This window comes from Trachypithecus francoisi, unplaced genomic scaffold, assembly GCF_009764315.1.
Source record: "Trachypithecus francoisi isolate TF-2019V2 unplaced genomic scaffold, Tfra_2.0 Lachesis_group15, whole genome shotgun sequence".
NCBI lineage: Eukaryota > Metazoa > Chordata > Mammalia > Primates > Cercopithecidae > Trachypithecus > Trachypithecus francoisi.
The window spans coordinates 68,476,144-68,490,246 of NW_022681460.1; the positions used below are offsets into that span (position 1 = coordinate 68,476,144).

Here is a 14,103-nt window from a genome sequence, read left to right on the forward strand (position 1 = left end):
GGAGAAGGCCCCAGTCACTCATTTCTGGCCGACTTTGAGATCCTGAGCAAACAGGAAGTTAAAAAAAAAAAAAAAGTAAAATGAGTCATAACACCTATTACTGGCAAGTACATTGGGAAACGGATACTCACACATGGCTGGTAGAAATCTGAAGGATATAGTTTTTTGGAAAAATGGTTTGAGAACATTTATTAGAAATAATAAAACGTCAATATTTAGGAGTAGAAATTGTACTCCGAAGCATTTATTCCATATAAACAAAAGGATCAATTCCTATGGCATATGTACAAAGATGGTAGCTGCAGCATAGTTTGCAATGTTTAAGAAATAAAAACAAAGGGAATGCCCATTAATTTGAAATAGCTGAATAAGTTGTGATAGAAACAACTGGCTCTTACACAGACATTAACATAAATGAAATGCCAGAACATTTGGAGGAATCTTCCTAAAGTACAGTGATTAAGATGCAAAAAAGGGTTACAAACAATCCAGTTCTGCTCTTTAGAAGTTATTTTAAAATGTATAATTAAGTTATTGAACTATAGTCACCCTACTATAACTCAAAGGATAAATGTTTGAGGGGATTAATACCCCATTCTCTATGATGTGCATTGTATGCCTGTATCAAAATATCTCATGTACCTCACAAATATATATACCTATTATGTACTCGTAAAAATTTAAAAAATTTTAAAGATGCGAAAAGACTAACATAATCCTACTTTTTGGAAAACAATGATCAGAAAAATAATCTCATGTTTATTTGTGTGTATATGTGTTAATGTACAAAATTTCAGAAATATCTATATTTTAGAAGAACATCTGTAAGATTTTTGATACAGCTTACCTCGTGGGATAAGAAAGGAGAATGGGCTGCTAACATGGGAAAAGGCTGAGGTTCAGGATAGGATTGTATATGTGTAATGAGATATGTGTATGAAAAAAAACTATCAGTGTTTTTGGTCACTCCCCTCTTTGGTTTTATGCTTGGAAAGTTCTTCCCCACACCAAAATTACATAAATCTGCTTTTTCTTATAGTTTTGAATAGATTCATTTATTATATTAATTATTTTCTGATGTGTATTTTGATACAGGGAAGACACTTTCCTCTTAATAATGAATAAGCTATCAATCATCTGAGTGCTAGGCTAGTTTTATAGCTCTAATGAGCTATAACTGCTAAACAAAAGTACACATATTTAAAGTGTATAATCAGATGGGTTTTGACATAAATATTTACTTGCCAGGCCAATTTATTGAACCATCATTCTCCCCTCACTAGTATGAAATATCACCCATATTAAATTTTTATAAATATATACCTGTATACTGACTGGTAATGGAACATTTAATCCTGTCTTAACTTAAGATCCTAGAGAATCATTGTTTTCCCCTCCTTATGAAGAAATGATTGTACATGGAATCTTGAATCTCTAGCAGCCCAATTTATAAGAACCAAGAAGTGACAGAAGTAACCAAGGAACTGGAAAGAACTGCCAGGAGAAAGGAAAGGACTGCTGAGGTGGGAGAGAGAATTGCAAGGAAAATACAAGGTATTGAAAAAAGGAGGCTTAAGCCTGAAAAGTAGTCCCTTGTGTCATACAAGGAATAAATTAAGAACTTCAGCCTCTATTCCAATCTATATAGAGATGTATATGACCTTTCAGTAAAAAATTGAAATGTTTGCTCTGAAGAAGGTCAGCTGGCTTATATCCTCTTTCTACCATGCAGAGTTCTAGCGGGAGAGTCAGGCTGACAGAATTTAGGATTATAGACACAAATTTTACATGTAGGTTCAAACATGATTTTGTTTTATGAAGTGAAACAATTATTCATAAATAAACTCCTTTAACTTATTTCAATATTCAACATCAATCTTTCGGAGGTTGGAACAAATTCTAAAGGACATTAGATGGTATTTGCTAAATCCTTCCAAGTCTGAGCTTCTATATCTTGCAAAAAAACTGGCTAGGTACAAAACTCTTAACTTTCTTCCTGTTCAATAGTCCTTTGATACTGCTCTATTGTGTTCTAACATTCAGACTTACAAGTCTAAGTCAGTCTGATTATTATTCCTTTATAATTTAACTTTTATTTCGGTCCCTCTGAGAGGATGCTAATAGAGTCGTTTCATTTTCTTTGTAAATGAAAAATGTTGCAGTGTTTAGAGTGATCATCCTGTATTAATTTTGCTTGGAAAAAAACAAATCTTTGATATGCATAGAAGATATTTTAAATAATGTCTCTGATTACTGCTTATGGTCTAGATAGGTTTATTTATTCATCTATAATTCTAGGCTAGGCATTTTCTAAATCAAATCAAATAATAAGGCACTACCCATGATTTTAAGCACATACAAATGAAAAGACATTTAAAGGATTTCACCACTAGGTGTCATTTTACTTCTTAAATGCTATGCCACTGGAAGAACAAAAATATGTGCTTGTTCTTTTAACTACCTATGAACTACCATGACTAGTCAGTTAAAAAGTCTGATTAATTATAAAACCTGACTTAATAACTCACATAAACTCCCATGCCACATCTGATTTCTCCTTCTTACTATGCCCTATTTCCCCACCCCTCAAACCACCAAGCCACAAATAATTGGTTTAAGTCCTATTGATTCTAATTCCAGAATTTCATTCCTACATGTCCATTTCTTCCCATTTCCTCTAATGAAATCTCCATTATTTGTTTATTAATGCAATAGCTTCCTAATTAGCCACCCTCTTCTGCCTCCAGCCCACCAGATGTACCACCATTAAAGTGACATTTTTAAGATGTAAACTTGATGCTTCTCACTATAAACTCAATTACTAGGTCTCCATTATGAAGTTCAAACTTTTTATCATACTTTGATATATAATCTTGCCTCTCTACATGGTTCTGTTTTCATTTTCTGCTACTTGCCCAAAGGTGTTTTAAACTCTGGTCATATTAAACTATTAGTAGTTTTCCAAGAACACCCCACTTTTGTTTATGTCTTTGTGCCTTTGTGCCTTCTAAGATAACTTTGCCCTGCTCTTTGCCGTCTTATACCACTACTATCATCCTTTAAGACCAAGTTTATATACCCTGAATTGGTGAAATAGTCCAACACCTTTTACCCAAAACCAGTCACCACTTATTTGTTTCCACATCATGTTATACATGCCTTTATCGGCATTAATCACAATATATTATATTTATCAGTTTATAGATCATTTTCATTCACTTGACAATGAGCTCTTCAGCCCAGTATATTTTCAGTAATTAGTCTCTGGTACATAGGAGGTGCTCAATAAATGTTTATTCAATGAATAAAGATTTATTAAAAATGAATAAAGATTACTGACAAAAACAGTTGCTTTCTAAAGTTTTAATTTTGCCAGTTAGGATGAGGAACGTATTTTCAGTGTTACACTTGTTATATGAAGTTCTCAGTCTAGCGTGGCTATCCAATAGGGTAGCCGTAAGTCTACTGTGCACTTAAAATGCATGGACAGCGGGGCACTTAAAATGTAGCTAGTCCAAGTTAAGACGTGCTAAATACACACTAGATTTCAAATATTTAGTACAAAAAAAATAAAATATCTCAATTTGTATTGATTACATGATGAACTAATATTTTGCATATTTGGGGTTAAAGAACATCAGTTTTACCTGTTTCTTATTACTGTTTTTAATACGGTTACTAGTAAATTTAGAATTACACACACAGCTCACATTATCTTTCTACTGGACAGTGATGTTCTAGAAAATAAAAAGACAAACTGAAGAATCACATTGCTAATAATACTAATTTGAAAAGGGGAGGAGGGTTTTTCCCTCCTAAATGAGTGTACAGAGTTGATTTACGGCTGGACTTGGACCCCTGAATATGTTTTTTTACTTTTGGCAAAGAAAAGGACAGTAGGACTTATGATGTGTTGTTTAAGGCCCAAAACTTCCCTGGTAACCACCAGAGTATACTTTTGCTGAAGGTTGGCAACCGGCCTAGCTGATTTATTAGCAAGACTGGCTTGATCATTACAAGGGCCTTCCTGAGAGTTTCTGTGGAGCTCTTCAGAAGCCAGATCTTGGTGACTCGAGGTGTACTCAGTACAATCCTCGTGTGTAAGTAAGTGCTCACTGGGAGCTCACATAGGGGAGGGATGTTTCAGAGCACCTGCCTGCATTCTCTTTCTCCTGCTGTATCATATCCTTTGCCTTTAAATCACGGTCTTATTTGAGTATGCTCTGTGGAGTCTGGTTAAGTCTTTTCAAATACATAAACTGGGGAAAGGTTTGTGATGAATCATATAAGGAACTGAGTAGTATAGTTTTATTATTTACTGAATGTTTTAGGTTTCAGATGAATCTTAAAAGCAGATTAATGGAATTCTTTGCATATCTCATCCTTAACATATTAAGCTGATGCACTTAGGTGAACTTGAATTTTATTTTTCCCTCAGTGACCTTCAACAGAATAAAAGTTCCCCAATCTTGGTTTACTTTTTGATAAACAGATTGATTGCACTGATGAATAAGCTTCAGAAACTAAATTTAAAACACCATTTCCTACAGTAAAAATCTACGGGTTTTGACTGTCTAGCACAAGCTTGTCCAACCACAGCCTGCAGGCCACATGTAGCCCAGGACAGCTTTGAATGTGGCCCAACACAAATTAGTAAACTTACTTAAAACATTATGAGTTTTTTTTTTTTTTTTTTTAGCTCATCAGCTATCATTAGTGTTAGTGTATTTTATGCGTGGCCCTAGACAATTCCTCTCCTTCCAATGTGGCCCAGGAAAGGCACCCTGGTCTATAATCTCCATTTCCTTAGGAAACCATCTGATTCTGGGAAAGCTGACAATCACAGAAAATCTTACTCTGCAACACATCACCCCCATCCCTGCGCCAGATGGGAGGTCCTGTGAGGCCCTGGCCCAGAAAATTACAAAACCAATATGAGTGCTTCAAGGTAAGAATGTGAGCCATGCCGATACCTCCTAAGTAATGAAACCCTATCTGCCATGGGAGAGAAACAAGCCAAAAGAGAAACAGTTTACTCCTAGACGTCTGTACCATACAGAGATACAGAATCTATGGCCCGCTGAAAGGAAATAACTGCAGAGTCATTATATGGAACCAAATCCTGCTTAATTTTCATATATTCACTAAACTTTATAGCTTAAAAATCCTGTTCAATCTTGACATTTTACAAATAATAAAGCTCAAGTCTCAGAGAAAAGAAATGATCTCCACAAGGTATTTCACACATAGCACTTGCAATTAGATTACAGATTGTCTGATTGCCAGGGAAATGTTTGAGATGCATAAAAATGAGACTAAAGGGAACTATCACTTTTTGTTTGTTTTTGGTAGTCAAAAATAACCTGCTGAGTGTTAAAGTGAAGAAAAATGCTCATCTTTAATTCAGAATTTCTAAAACTTCTTTCACTATGGCATACATTCTCCACCATATAAATCATCAATATAAGAAAAACTGGTCTTTGTGGAATATATTTTGGGGGTTCACTAATCTATTCTACCAAGTACATAACCATTTCCATACTGACATTTCCTAGAGCCATATATGAATAGCACATCATAATTTCTGGGTAATTTCACTTACAGTTTGATTATCTGAACCACAGCTAAGAAAAGTGCCTATCACATAGTAGAACCAACAAATATTTGTAGAATGAGTAAATATAATCTTCACGACAACTGTATGAGACTAGGTAAAGTTTCATTATTATTTGTATTCATGGGTGAGAACATTAAGACTCAAAAATATTAAATGACTTCCTCAAGGTCACAGAGCCAGAAACTATGGAATTAGTGCTTAACTACAACTCTTCTGGCTTCAAAATCCCATGTTATATAAATGTAACATAATATCTTCTGAACAGACTCTTCAAGGATATCTTAACCTATTTTTAACACTAAACACCCTAACACTACAACTCGTAGTAAAGTACTGGTAGGAGTCTTAAATTACAATCAGTTCTTGGCAATCAAGGTAATACTGTAAATGTTTTTTAAGACTAAGATACTTGAACAACCATTAGATGAACTTAAATAAGAAAAAGTGAAAAAGCATTCAATTGTAAAAGGTTAGTATATTTCAACTAACTTACCATAACTGTTTGGTTAGAAATTAAAAGAGCAAGAAACCACAACAGAAAATAATAATGAGAAAGTAGAACAAAATTTAAATCCTTTGCAACAGTTAATATAATGAAAATGATATACCACAAATGTGATCTCTGTGGAATAGATGATACCTTGTTATGGTATGCCGAATGTAGTTTTGTACTGTAATGTATAAAAATGTACTCAGTTGGCCAGGCATGGTGGCTCATGCCTGTAATCCCAGCACCTTGGGAGGCTGAGGTGGGTGGATCACCTGAGGTCAGGAGTTTGGACCAGCCTGGCCAATATGGTGAAACCCCGTCTCTACTAAAAACACAAAAAATTAGCCGGGTGTGGTGGCGGGCGCCTGTAATCCCAGCTACTCAGGAGGCTGGGGCAGGAGAATCGCTTGAACCTGGGAAGCAGAGGTTGCGGTGTGTCAACATCGCGCCATTGCACTCCAGCCTGGGCAACAAGAGCAAGACTCTGTCTCAAAAAAACAAACAAACAAAAAAAAGTACTCAGCTTTGCCATGAATTCAGTTGTAGTCAACATGAATTTAGCTTTGGTAGGTTACCTGTCACTTGGTAGTTTTTACTGCCAAAAAGAAAGGTGGAAACCTTATTATACTTGAAAGGAATTCAGATTTTCTACATATAGTTTATATAAAATAAAATAAATATGCCTTACTTTATATAAAATTCTGGCTATCTACTACTAGACTGCTACACTGTACACAAATACCATGCTAATTTTTAACACCAGCCACAGAAAAAAATCCACTTTATTTATATTTCATTTGGATTCTAATTTTGAGAAAACATTTAAGTCACATATTGTCTTTTTCATTTAAAAATAATTTTAGCTTTTCTGCTAAGACAATATAATCACTGTAGAAACTGATTTATACCACTTCCTAAAGTCTGCTCTCAATAAACTAAGCTTTCAATATAAAAAAAGATTAAGACCAGATAGACAATCAATACTCAGCAACCATCATAGTAATAGTTAATTCAGCTAAGAAACATCAACAGATGCTAAAACTAGAGGGGAAAAGTCTGATGAAGTGTAATATGTTCATAGAGTCTTGGGGAACTTCCTTCAAATCAAAATATGTAACAATTACAAATACACATAAAATTTATTTCTCAATTTCAAAGGTAAAAAGAAAACCTGTTTAATAATGGAGAGAACTAGCAGAAGACAGAACTTTAACCAAAGGATGTGAGATACCACCAATATGGGACAAATCAAAAACGAGTTCCACTTGAGAGGATGCAAAAAGAACACCTCAATCCTTTTGGGATACTCCTGTCAAAAGCGTGCAACCTAAATCTCATCATGAATAAACACGAGACAAAACCATACTGAGGCATGTTCTATAAAAGAACTGACCTACAATCTTTGTAATTTATCAGATATCAAGGTCAAAATGTTCAGGAAGGGTTTCAGTTTCGAGAAGAAACATGACAACCGAATTGAATCCATATAAAACTGTTTTGAATAAAGGCAAAAATTGGTTATAAAGAAAAACGTCGTTATTAAAAAAAAAAAAAAAAGACCATGGAATATTTGGGAGTGAATCAGCACCATATTGACAACTTACTTGCAAACAGATCAAAGGAAAAAAAGATTCCTTGTACTATTCTTACAAAACAAGATAAAAACAGATAAACTTCAAGCTGCAAAACTAGCATTATATATTTCTATCATCTTTGACATGAGTTTCATTTTCTTCTGGGTTTCAAATGAAAGATTTTTGAACTAACCACACCCTATTGGTACTTTTTTGTTTATCTGGATTCGTAGGTTCCAGTGAGGTTGGGAGATTCTAAGATTTATAGCAAATTTTAGGAGTGTCGAGATGAGGAACGTAGATACTAACAGAAGGAAGGAACAAAATATATTAAGAAAAACTTGAACCTACTATCACAAGAAATATCCTCTAGATGCACTCACAAATAGATGTGTAGGGAATTTAAAGTAAGTGCTTTCCCAGAAGATGATTGCTGTCACAAGCAGTGGTAAAGTATTTCACAATATGTGGTTTCAAGAACCGTTATTTTTCCCAGAAAATAAGCCTAAAAATCCCATATGCCACAGATAGATAAAATTTGTTTTTAATTTAACTGTTTCTTTCACTTCTATATCGTAGTAAGTCAAAATATATCAACTTTTTTAAAAAGTAGGTATTCAAATTTTAAAGCAAACGATGAAATACTAGTAATAGCTACAAGGACACTCTTGAATATACTATCAATTTATAGAAGAGTTCCTTTAATATGAGTTCCCTAAACTTGCCAGGAAGGATTCTCTTGGGGTGAGGGTGAAGAATGCAGATTAATAAAGAAATACAAATTCTAAAACAAAAAAGGTGGCCTTCATAATCTGTTTTTAATAAATATTCTAATAAAAATTTCTTATAAGCTTTGTAAGTACTACTTATGCAGAAAATAGTTAACACAGCAGGTCTGCTACTGCTATCCCTACAAAGATCTGCTTACAAGGTTGGCCCTTAGCTGATGTCCAAGAAACGCTCATTATTCCCTGAGAAGGGTGATTTACTCTGCCTAATTGGTTTGTACAAAGAATATAGTTTATGCTGAACCCCTGCCTTCCTTCTGGGAGTTTAGAATTTTGGTACTTGCTAAAGCAGAGGATGCCTGCATAACTGATTCCAATAAAAACTCTGGACTCCAAGGCTCAGGTGAGTTTCTCTGGTAGACAATATTTCACACATGTGGTAACAATTCCTTAATAGTGGGATTAAGCATATCCTGAGTGACTCCATAAGGAAATAACTCAAAGACGCTGGACCCTGGTTTCCTCCAGACTTCATTTGTCTTTTCCCTTTGCAGATTCTGCTTTATGCCTTTTTGTTGTAATAAATCACAGCAATGAATATGACAATATGACTTTAGGCTGAGTCCTGTGAGTCTTCCTAGTGAATCATTAAACCCGTGGTGATTATGAGGACTCCTGACACCATATTTTAATATATAAAATTACCTTCTACAGGGTTCCAAGTATTTCAAGTTCACTGTTATTTATATATTAACAACCTGCAACTGATAGCTTTGAGATGGAAAAGTTTAATGTAAATCCTGCATCATTTTCATTCACAAAACTATTTGTTTTTTGGACTGTTGGAGACATGATATTCAGAAAATAATGTAACATTTTCTAAAATTTCACATATGCAATTTCAACTGTAAATATGCTTAACCTGAAATTTTATTAACTGGTTGTTAGATACTATTTCTATAAGTGTAAATTTTTTAATTCCCTAAAAATGAAAGGAAACCCCTCCTTATCCTAAAAATCAAACAAACAAATCCAAAGACAAACTGAAACAAAACAGTTTACTGTGCATTACAATTAGGTGGTATTTAAGACGGATGCATTCTTACCATGTGGAGTGATTGTCTGTACAGGTTTAGCAGGGGACCTCACATTCCATATAGTCAAGGTGCCATCTGAATGACTGCAAATAAACTGTTTTCCTTCATGATGCCAAGCAACAGAGTGGATAGCCTATAGAAGGATGAAAAATACCATTTTAAAATCTATTTAAGTAGCAAATTACTTGTAAATGATCTGATAATCAATTAATTTTCATTTTTAACTTTTCTTTATTTTCTAAAGTTAATATGTGAACTTAACATTTCCATAATAATTTGGCCCTCTTGTAATACAAATGAGATTTTATTTCTTCATATTAACACTATTTTAATTCTCTGTACTTACTTTACTCCTTAAACCAGCATAAAGAAGGCATAATAGTGACATCTACAGACAAGTTCAGTAAAACAAAATGTTTTCTTACATTGTTTTTAGCATAAACAATACCTAAACATAAATTACCAAATTATTACAACCAACGTCCCAATGGAAAAACTCGTTGCATTGACAAGATTAGAATAAAACATGTTAATTGACCACAATCCTAAGAGCCAAAATGTAGATCTGGAATAGAGATCAATAAAAAATGCTCCAGGTTGAGCTACAAGACATGCTCCTCATCTTTCACAGTAATTACAGAGGCAATTTTTAATCTCAGGGACCCTCTTCTGATAAGAAATTTATTTTGTACTTCTGGGTCACTTAAAAACTATCTGGAAAATACTTTTATATCACCAAAGTATGATACCCCTCATTTTTTTGCTGTAATATTATTTAAATCTTGGTATGCAAAGAAAAAAAAAAAATTAAATCACCCTCCCATGCATCCTTTGAATTACTTCTTTTAAACTCAAGTTGATAAAATTTTAGTTCTTAACGGTCAATTGACTTAAAGCTACCCTACTGGAATGCAAGAATTGCAGAGTACAGTGCAAAAATCATATAATTGAAACTCAAAACTTCTGTCACATATAAAGTCAACATTTTCTATCATGTCATCTATTTATTTGGGTTCTATATAAATTTAAACTAAATATTATAAAATATCTTAGTATAAATCAGACAGATACAAATAATCAGCTATACTTCTAATGCCAATATTTAATACAATGTTTTTTATTCAAAGTACAGATGTTCTTCAATTTATGATGAAGTTATACCCTGATAAACTCATCATAAGTCAAAAATATCATGTCAAAAATGCATTTAATGGTACCAACACAACAGATGATCCCTTACTTACAATGGCTCAATATGCAAGTTTTCAGCTTTAAGATGGTACACAAGCAATACACATTGAGTAGAAACCATAATCGCATTCTAATTCCTAAGGAGCTCCTTTACTTAGGATGGGGTTATGTCTTGATAAACCAATTGTAAAGTCAAAAAAATCATAAGTCGAAATACTGTAAGTCAGGGACCATCTGCATCTCTTACAAAATTCTAAATAAAATCTTAAAATAATAATAAACTGAAATACACATATGACATTTTGAAAACTCATTTTTAAAATAAGCAATCCCTTAGTAGTCTTTACAAGTAAAATTATTTCTGCAAAAACATGAGCAGTGCTAAAAAGCTATTTAAAGTTTTAAAAAAAATTGATAAGGGAAAATACAAAAGAAGTCTACAGTGCTATCTGGAACCTATAGATAGAAACGTCTTAATAGTAGCATGTATAAATGTATATCATATATATAAATACGTATCACATGTAGAGAAATATTTCTACTTTGCTAAAGAAAACAATGTCTATCTTTGTTTAAAAGTGCCTTCTATTTATAAAATGTTATTAAATTATTAGGCATTCTAAAAGCAAATACTATCGAATTACTGGAACTAGTGGTTCACAGTTATCTTGGACAACAGAAACAAGTATCAGAAAACACCCCACAAAAAAGCAAAGAAATAAAGAAATATGGACATGCAACAAACATGCACTAGTTATTTATACAATTTTCTATATGCAAATCCAACTTGATATAAGATGTGTTTTCTAAGTATATATGTAGAACATATGTAGTATTAAAAGTATTTAAAAATATGTATACAATATCTACCATATGTAAACTATACATATACAATTTATATTTCACATATAAATTACACATGTATAAAATATGCAATTTACACTTTTTCTTTAGTCTTCTTGAGAAAATGACATAGAAATTTACGTAAACAAAGTGAGAAAATCTAATCTCACCAGCAAATCTGACACATGCTCAAAATCAGAAGCAAGCTGAGTTAGGAGCAAATCCGAACAATTCATGGGAGAAGATATGAGATATAACATAGGAAACATAAATTGGAGTTGATAAATTTTGTGCGTAAATTGCCTTATCTGGTTTTCCAAGGAAAAGATACACAATTTCCAGGTGATTAAGAATATTTACTTGTTTATGGCCGGGCACGGTGGCTCATGCCTGTAATACCAGCACTTTGGGAGGCAAAGGCGGGTGGATCACGAGGTCAGGAGATCGAGACCATCCTGGCTAACACCGTGAAACCCCGTCTCTACTAAAAAATACAAAAAATTAGCCAGGTGTGGTGGCAGGCACCTGTAATCCCAGCTACTCGGGAGGCTGAGGCAGGAGAATGGCATGAACCCAGGAGGTGGAGCTTGCAGTGAGCTGAGATCCTGCCACTGTACTCCAGCCTGGGCGACAGAGCGAGACTCCATCTCAAAAAAAAAAAAAAAAAAAAGAATATTTACTTGTTTTAAAAACCTGAAAATTATACATACATATGAATAATAGTATTATCTTAGAAAGAGGAATAAAGGACAGATGAATGGAAAATAGAACACAATAAATAAAAGACATACAAAAGTCATGGAGGACAAGATGAATCCAGGATAGAGAAAAAAGACTGAAGACAGAATGAACGCAGATGATATGTTCGCATAAACCACAAAGCAACAGTACATTCAATTCTAAAAGCTCTTTAAAAGATGTAGTATCTGAAAAAAATCATAAGTATAAAAAGGTTCATGAAGGTAATTAAGAGTTTGACATTAGTATTTTCATTTTTGATAAAATTACAGAAAAAACAAAAGCATTGCCTACCGTGACACATTTTTCAAAAGGAGTAATATTAATTATTAGGCTTTGGCAAAAGTAGTACCTATGATGCTTCTGCTATTCTTATCAGACAAGACAGCATCTTGTCTAGGAAGACAAAACAGGCTAACTGCTTAGCTATCAAATTTTACATTCACTAACTCAAAATTGTATGGAAATTGAAAAAATTCTCTACTTACCGGTTTTGCAAACTAATCAGTATTATTAGAATCATGTCACAGTAAACGTCTGTGTGTATATATATATATATTTATTATTATACTTTAAGTTCTAGGGTACATGTGCATAATGTGCAGGTTTGTTACATATGTATACTTGAGCCATGTTGGTGTGCTGCACCCATCAACTCGTCAGCACCCATCAACTCGTCATTTATATCAAGTATAACTCCCAATGCAATCCCTCCCCCCTCCCCCTCCCCATGATAGGCCCCGGTGTGTGATGTTCCCCTTCCCGAGTCCAAGTGATCTCATTGTTCAGTTCCCACCTATGAGTAGAGAACATGTGGTGTTTGGTTTTCTGTTCTTGTGATGGTTTGCTAAGAATGATGGTTTCCAGCTGCATCCATGTCCCTACAAAGGACACAAACTCATCCTTTTTGATGGCTGCATAGTATTCCATGGTGTATATGTGCCACATTTTCTTAATCCAGTCTGTCACAGACGGACATTTGGGTTGATTCCAAGTCTTTGCTATTGTGAATAGTGCCCCAATAAACATATGTGTGCATGTGTCTTTATAGCAGCATGATTTATAATCCTTTGGGGATATAACCAGTAGTGGGATGGCTGGGTCATATGGTACATCTAGTTCTAGATCCTTGAGGAATTGCCATACTGTTTTCCATAATGGTTGAACTAGTTTACAATCCCACCAACAGTGTAAAAGTGTTCCTATTTCTCCACATCCTCTCCAGCACCTGTTGTTTCCTGACTTTTTAATGACTGCCATTCTAACTGGTGTGAGATGGTATCTCATTGTGGTTTTGATTTGCATTTCTCTGATGGTGAGTGATGATGAGCATTTTTTCATGTGTCTGTTGGCTGTATGGATGTCTTCTTTTGAGAAATGTCTGTTCATATCCTTTGCCCACTTTTTGATGGGGTTGTTTTTTTCTTGTAAATTTGTTTGAGTTCTTTGTAGATTCTGGATATTAGCCCTTTGTCAGATGAGTAGATTGCAAAAATTTTCTCTCATTCTGTAGGTTGCCTGTTCACTCTGATGGTAGTTTCTTTTGCTGTGCAGAAGCTCTTTAGTTTAATTAAATCCCATTTGTCAATTTTGGCATTTGCTGCCGTTGCTTTTGGTGTTTTAGACATAAAGTCCTTGCCCATGCCTATGTCCTGAATGGTACTACCTAGGTTTTCTTCTAGGGTTTTTATGGTATTAGGTCTAACATTTAAGTCTCTAATCCATCTTGAATTAATTTTCGTATAAGGAGTAAGGAAAGGATCCAGTTTCAGCTTTCTACTTCTGGCTAGCCAATTTTCCCAGCACCATGTATTAAATAGGGAAT

At 34.1% G+C, this 14,103-nt stretch overlaps 1 protein-coding gene across 4 annotated transcripts in view; it reads right to left on the bottom strand.

Annotated features, from left to right (window-relative positions):
* The window catches only part of STXBP5 (syntaxin binding protein 5), a 207,442-nt gene that overhangs the window by 104,609 nt on the left and 88,730 nt on the right, over window positions 1-14,103 (bottom strand). For all 4 annotated transcript variants that reach the window (XR_004442912.1, XM_033235135.1, XM_033235134.1 and 1 more), the window contains exon 8: window positions 9,516-9,639. Coding sequence is in view for 3 of the 4 variants with exons in the window: in XM_033235135.1 (XP_033091026.1) it covers window positions 9,516-9,639 (124 nt within the window). In the remaining variant the exon portion in view is untranslated. The remainder of the gene's footprint in view (window positions 1-9,515; window positions 9,640-14,103) is intronic.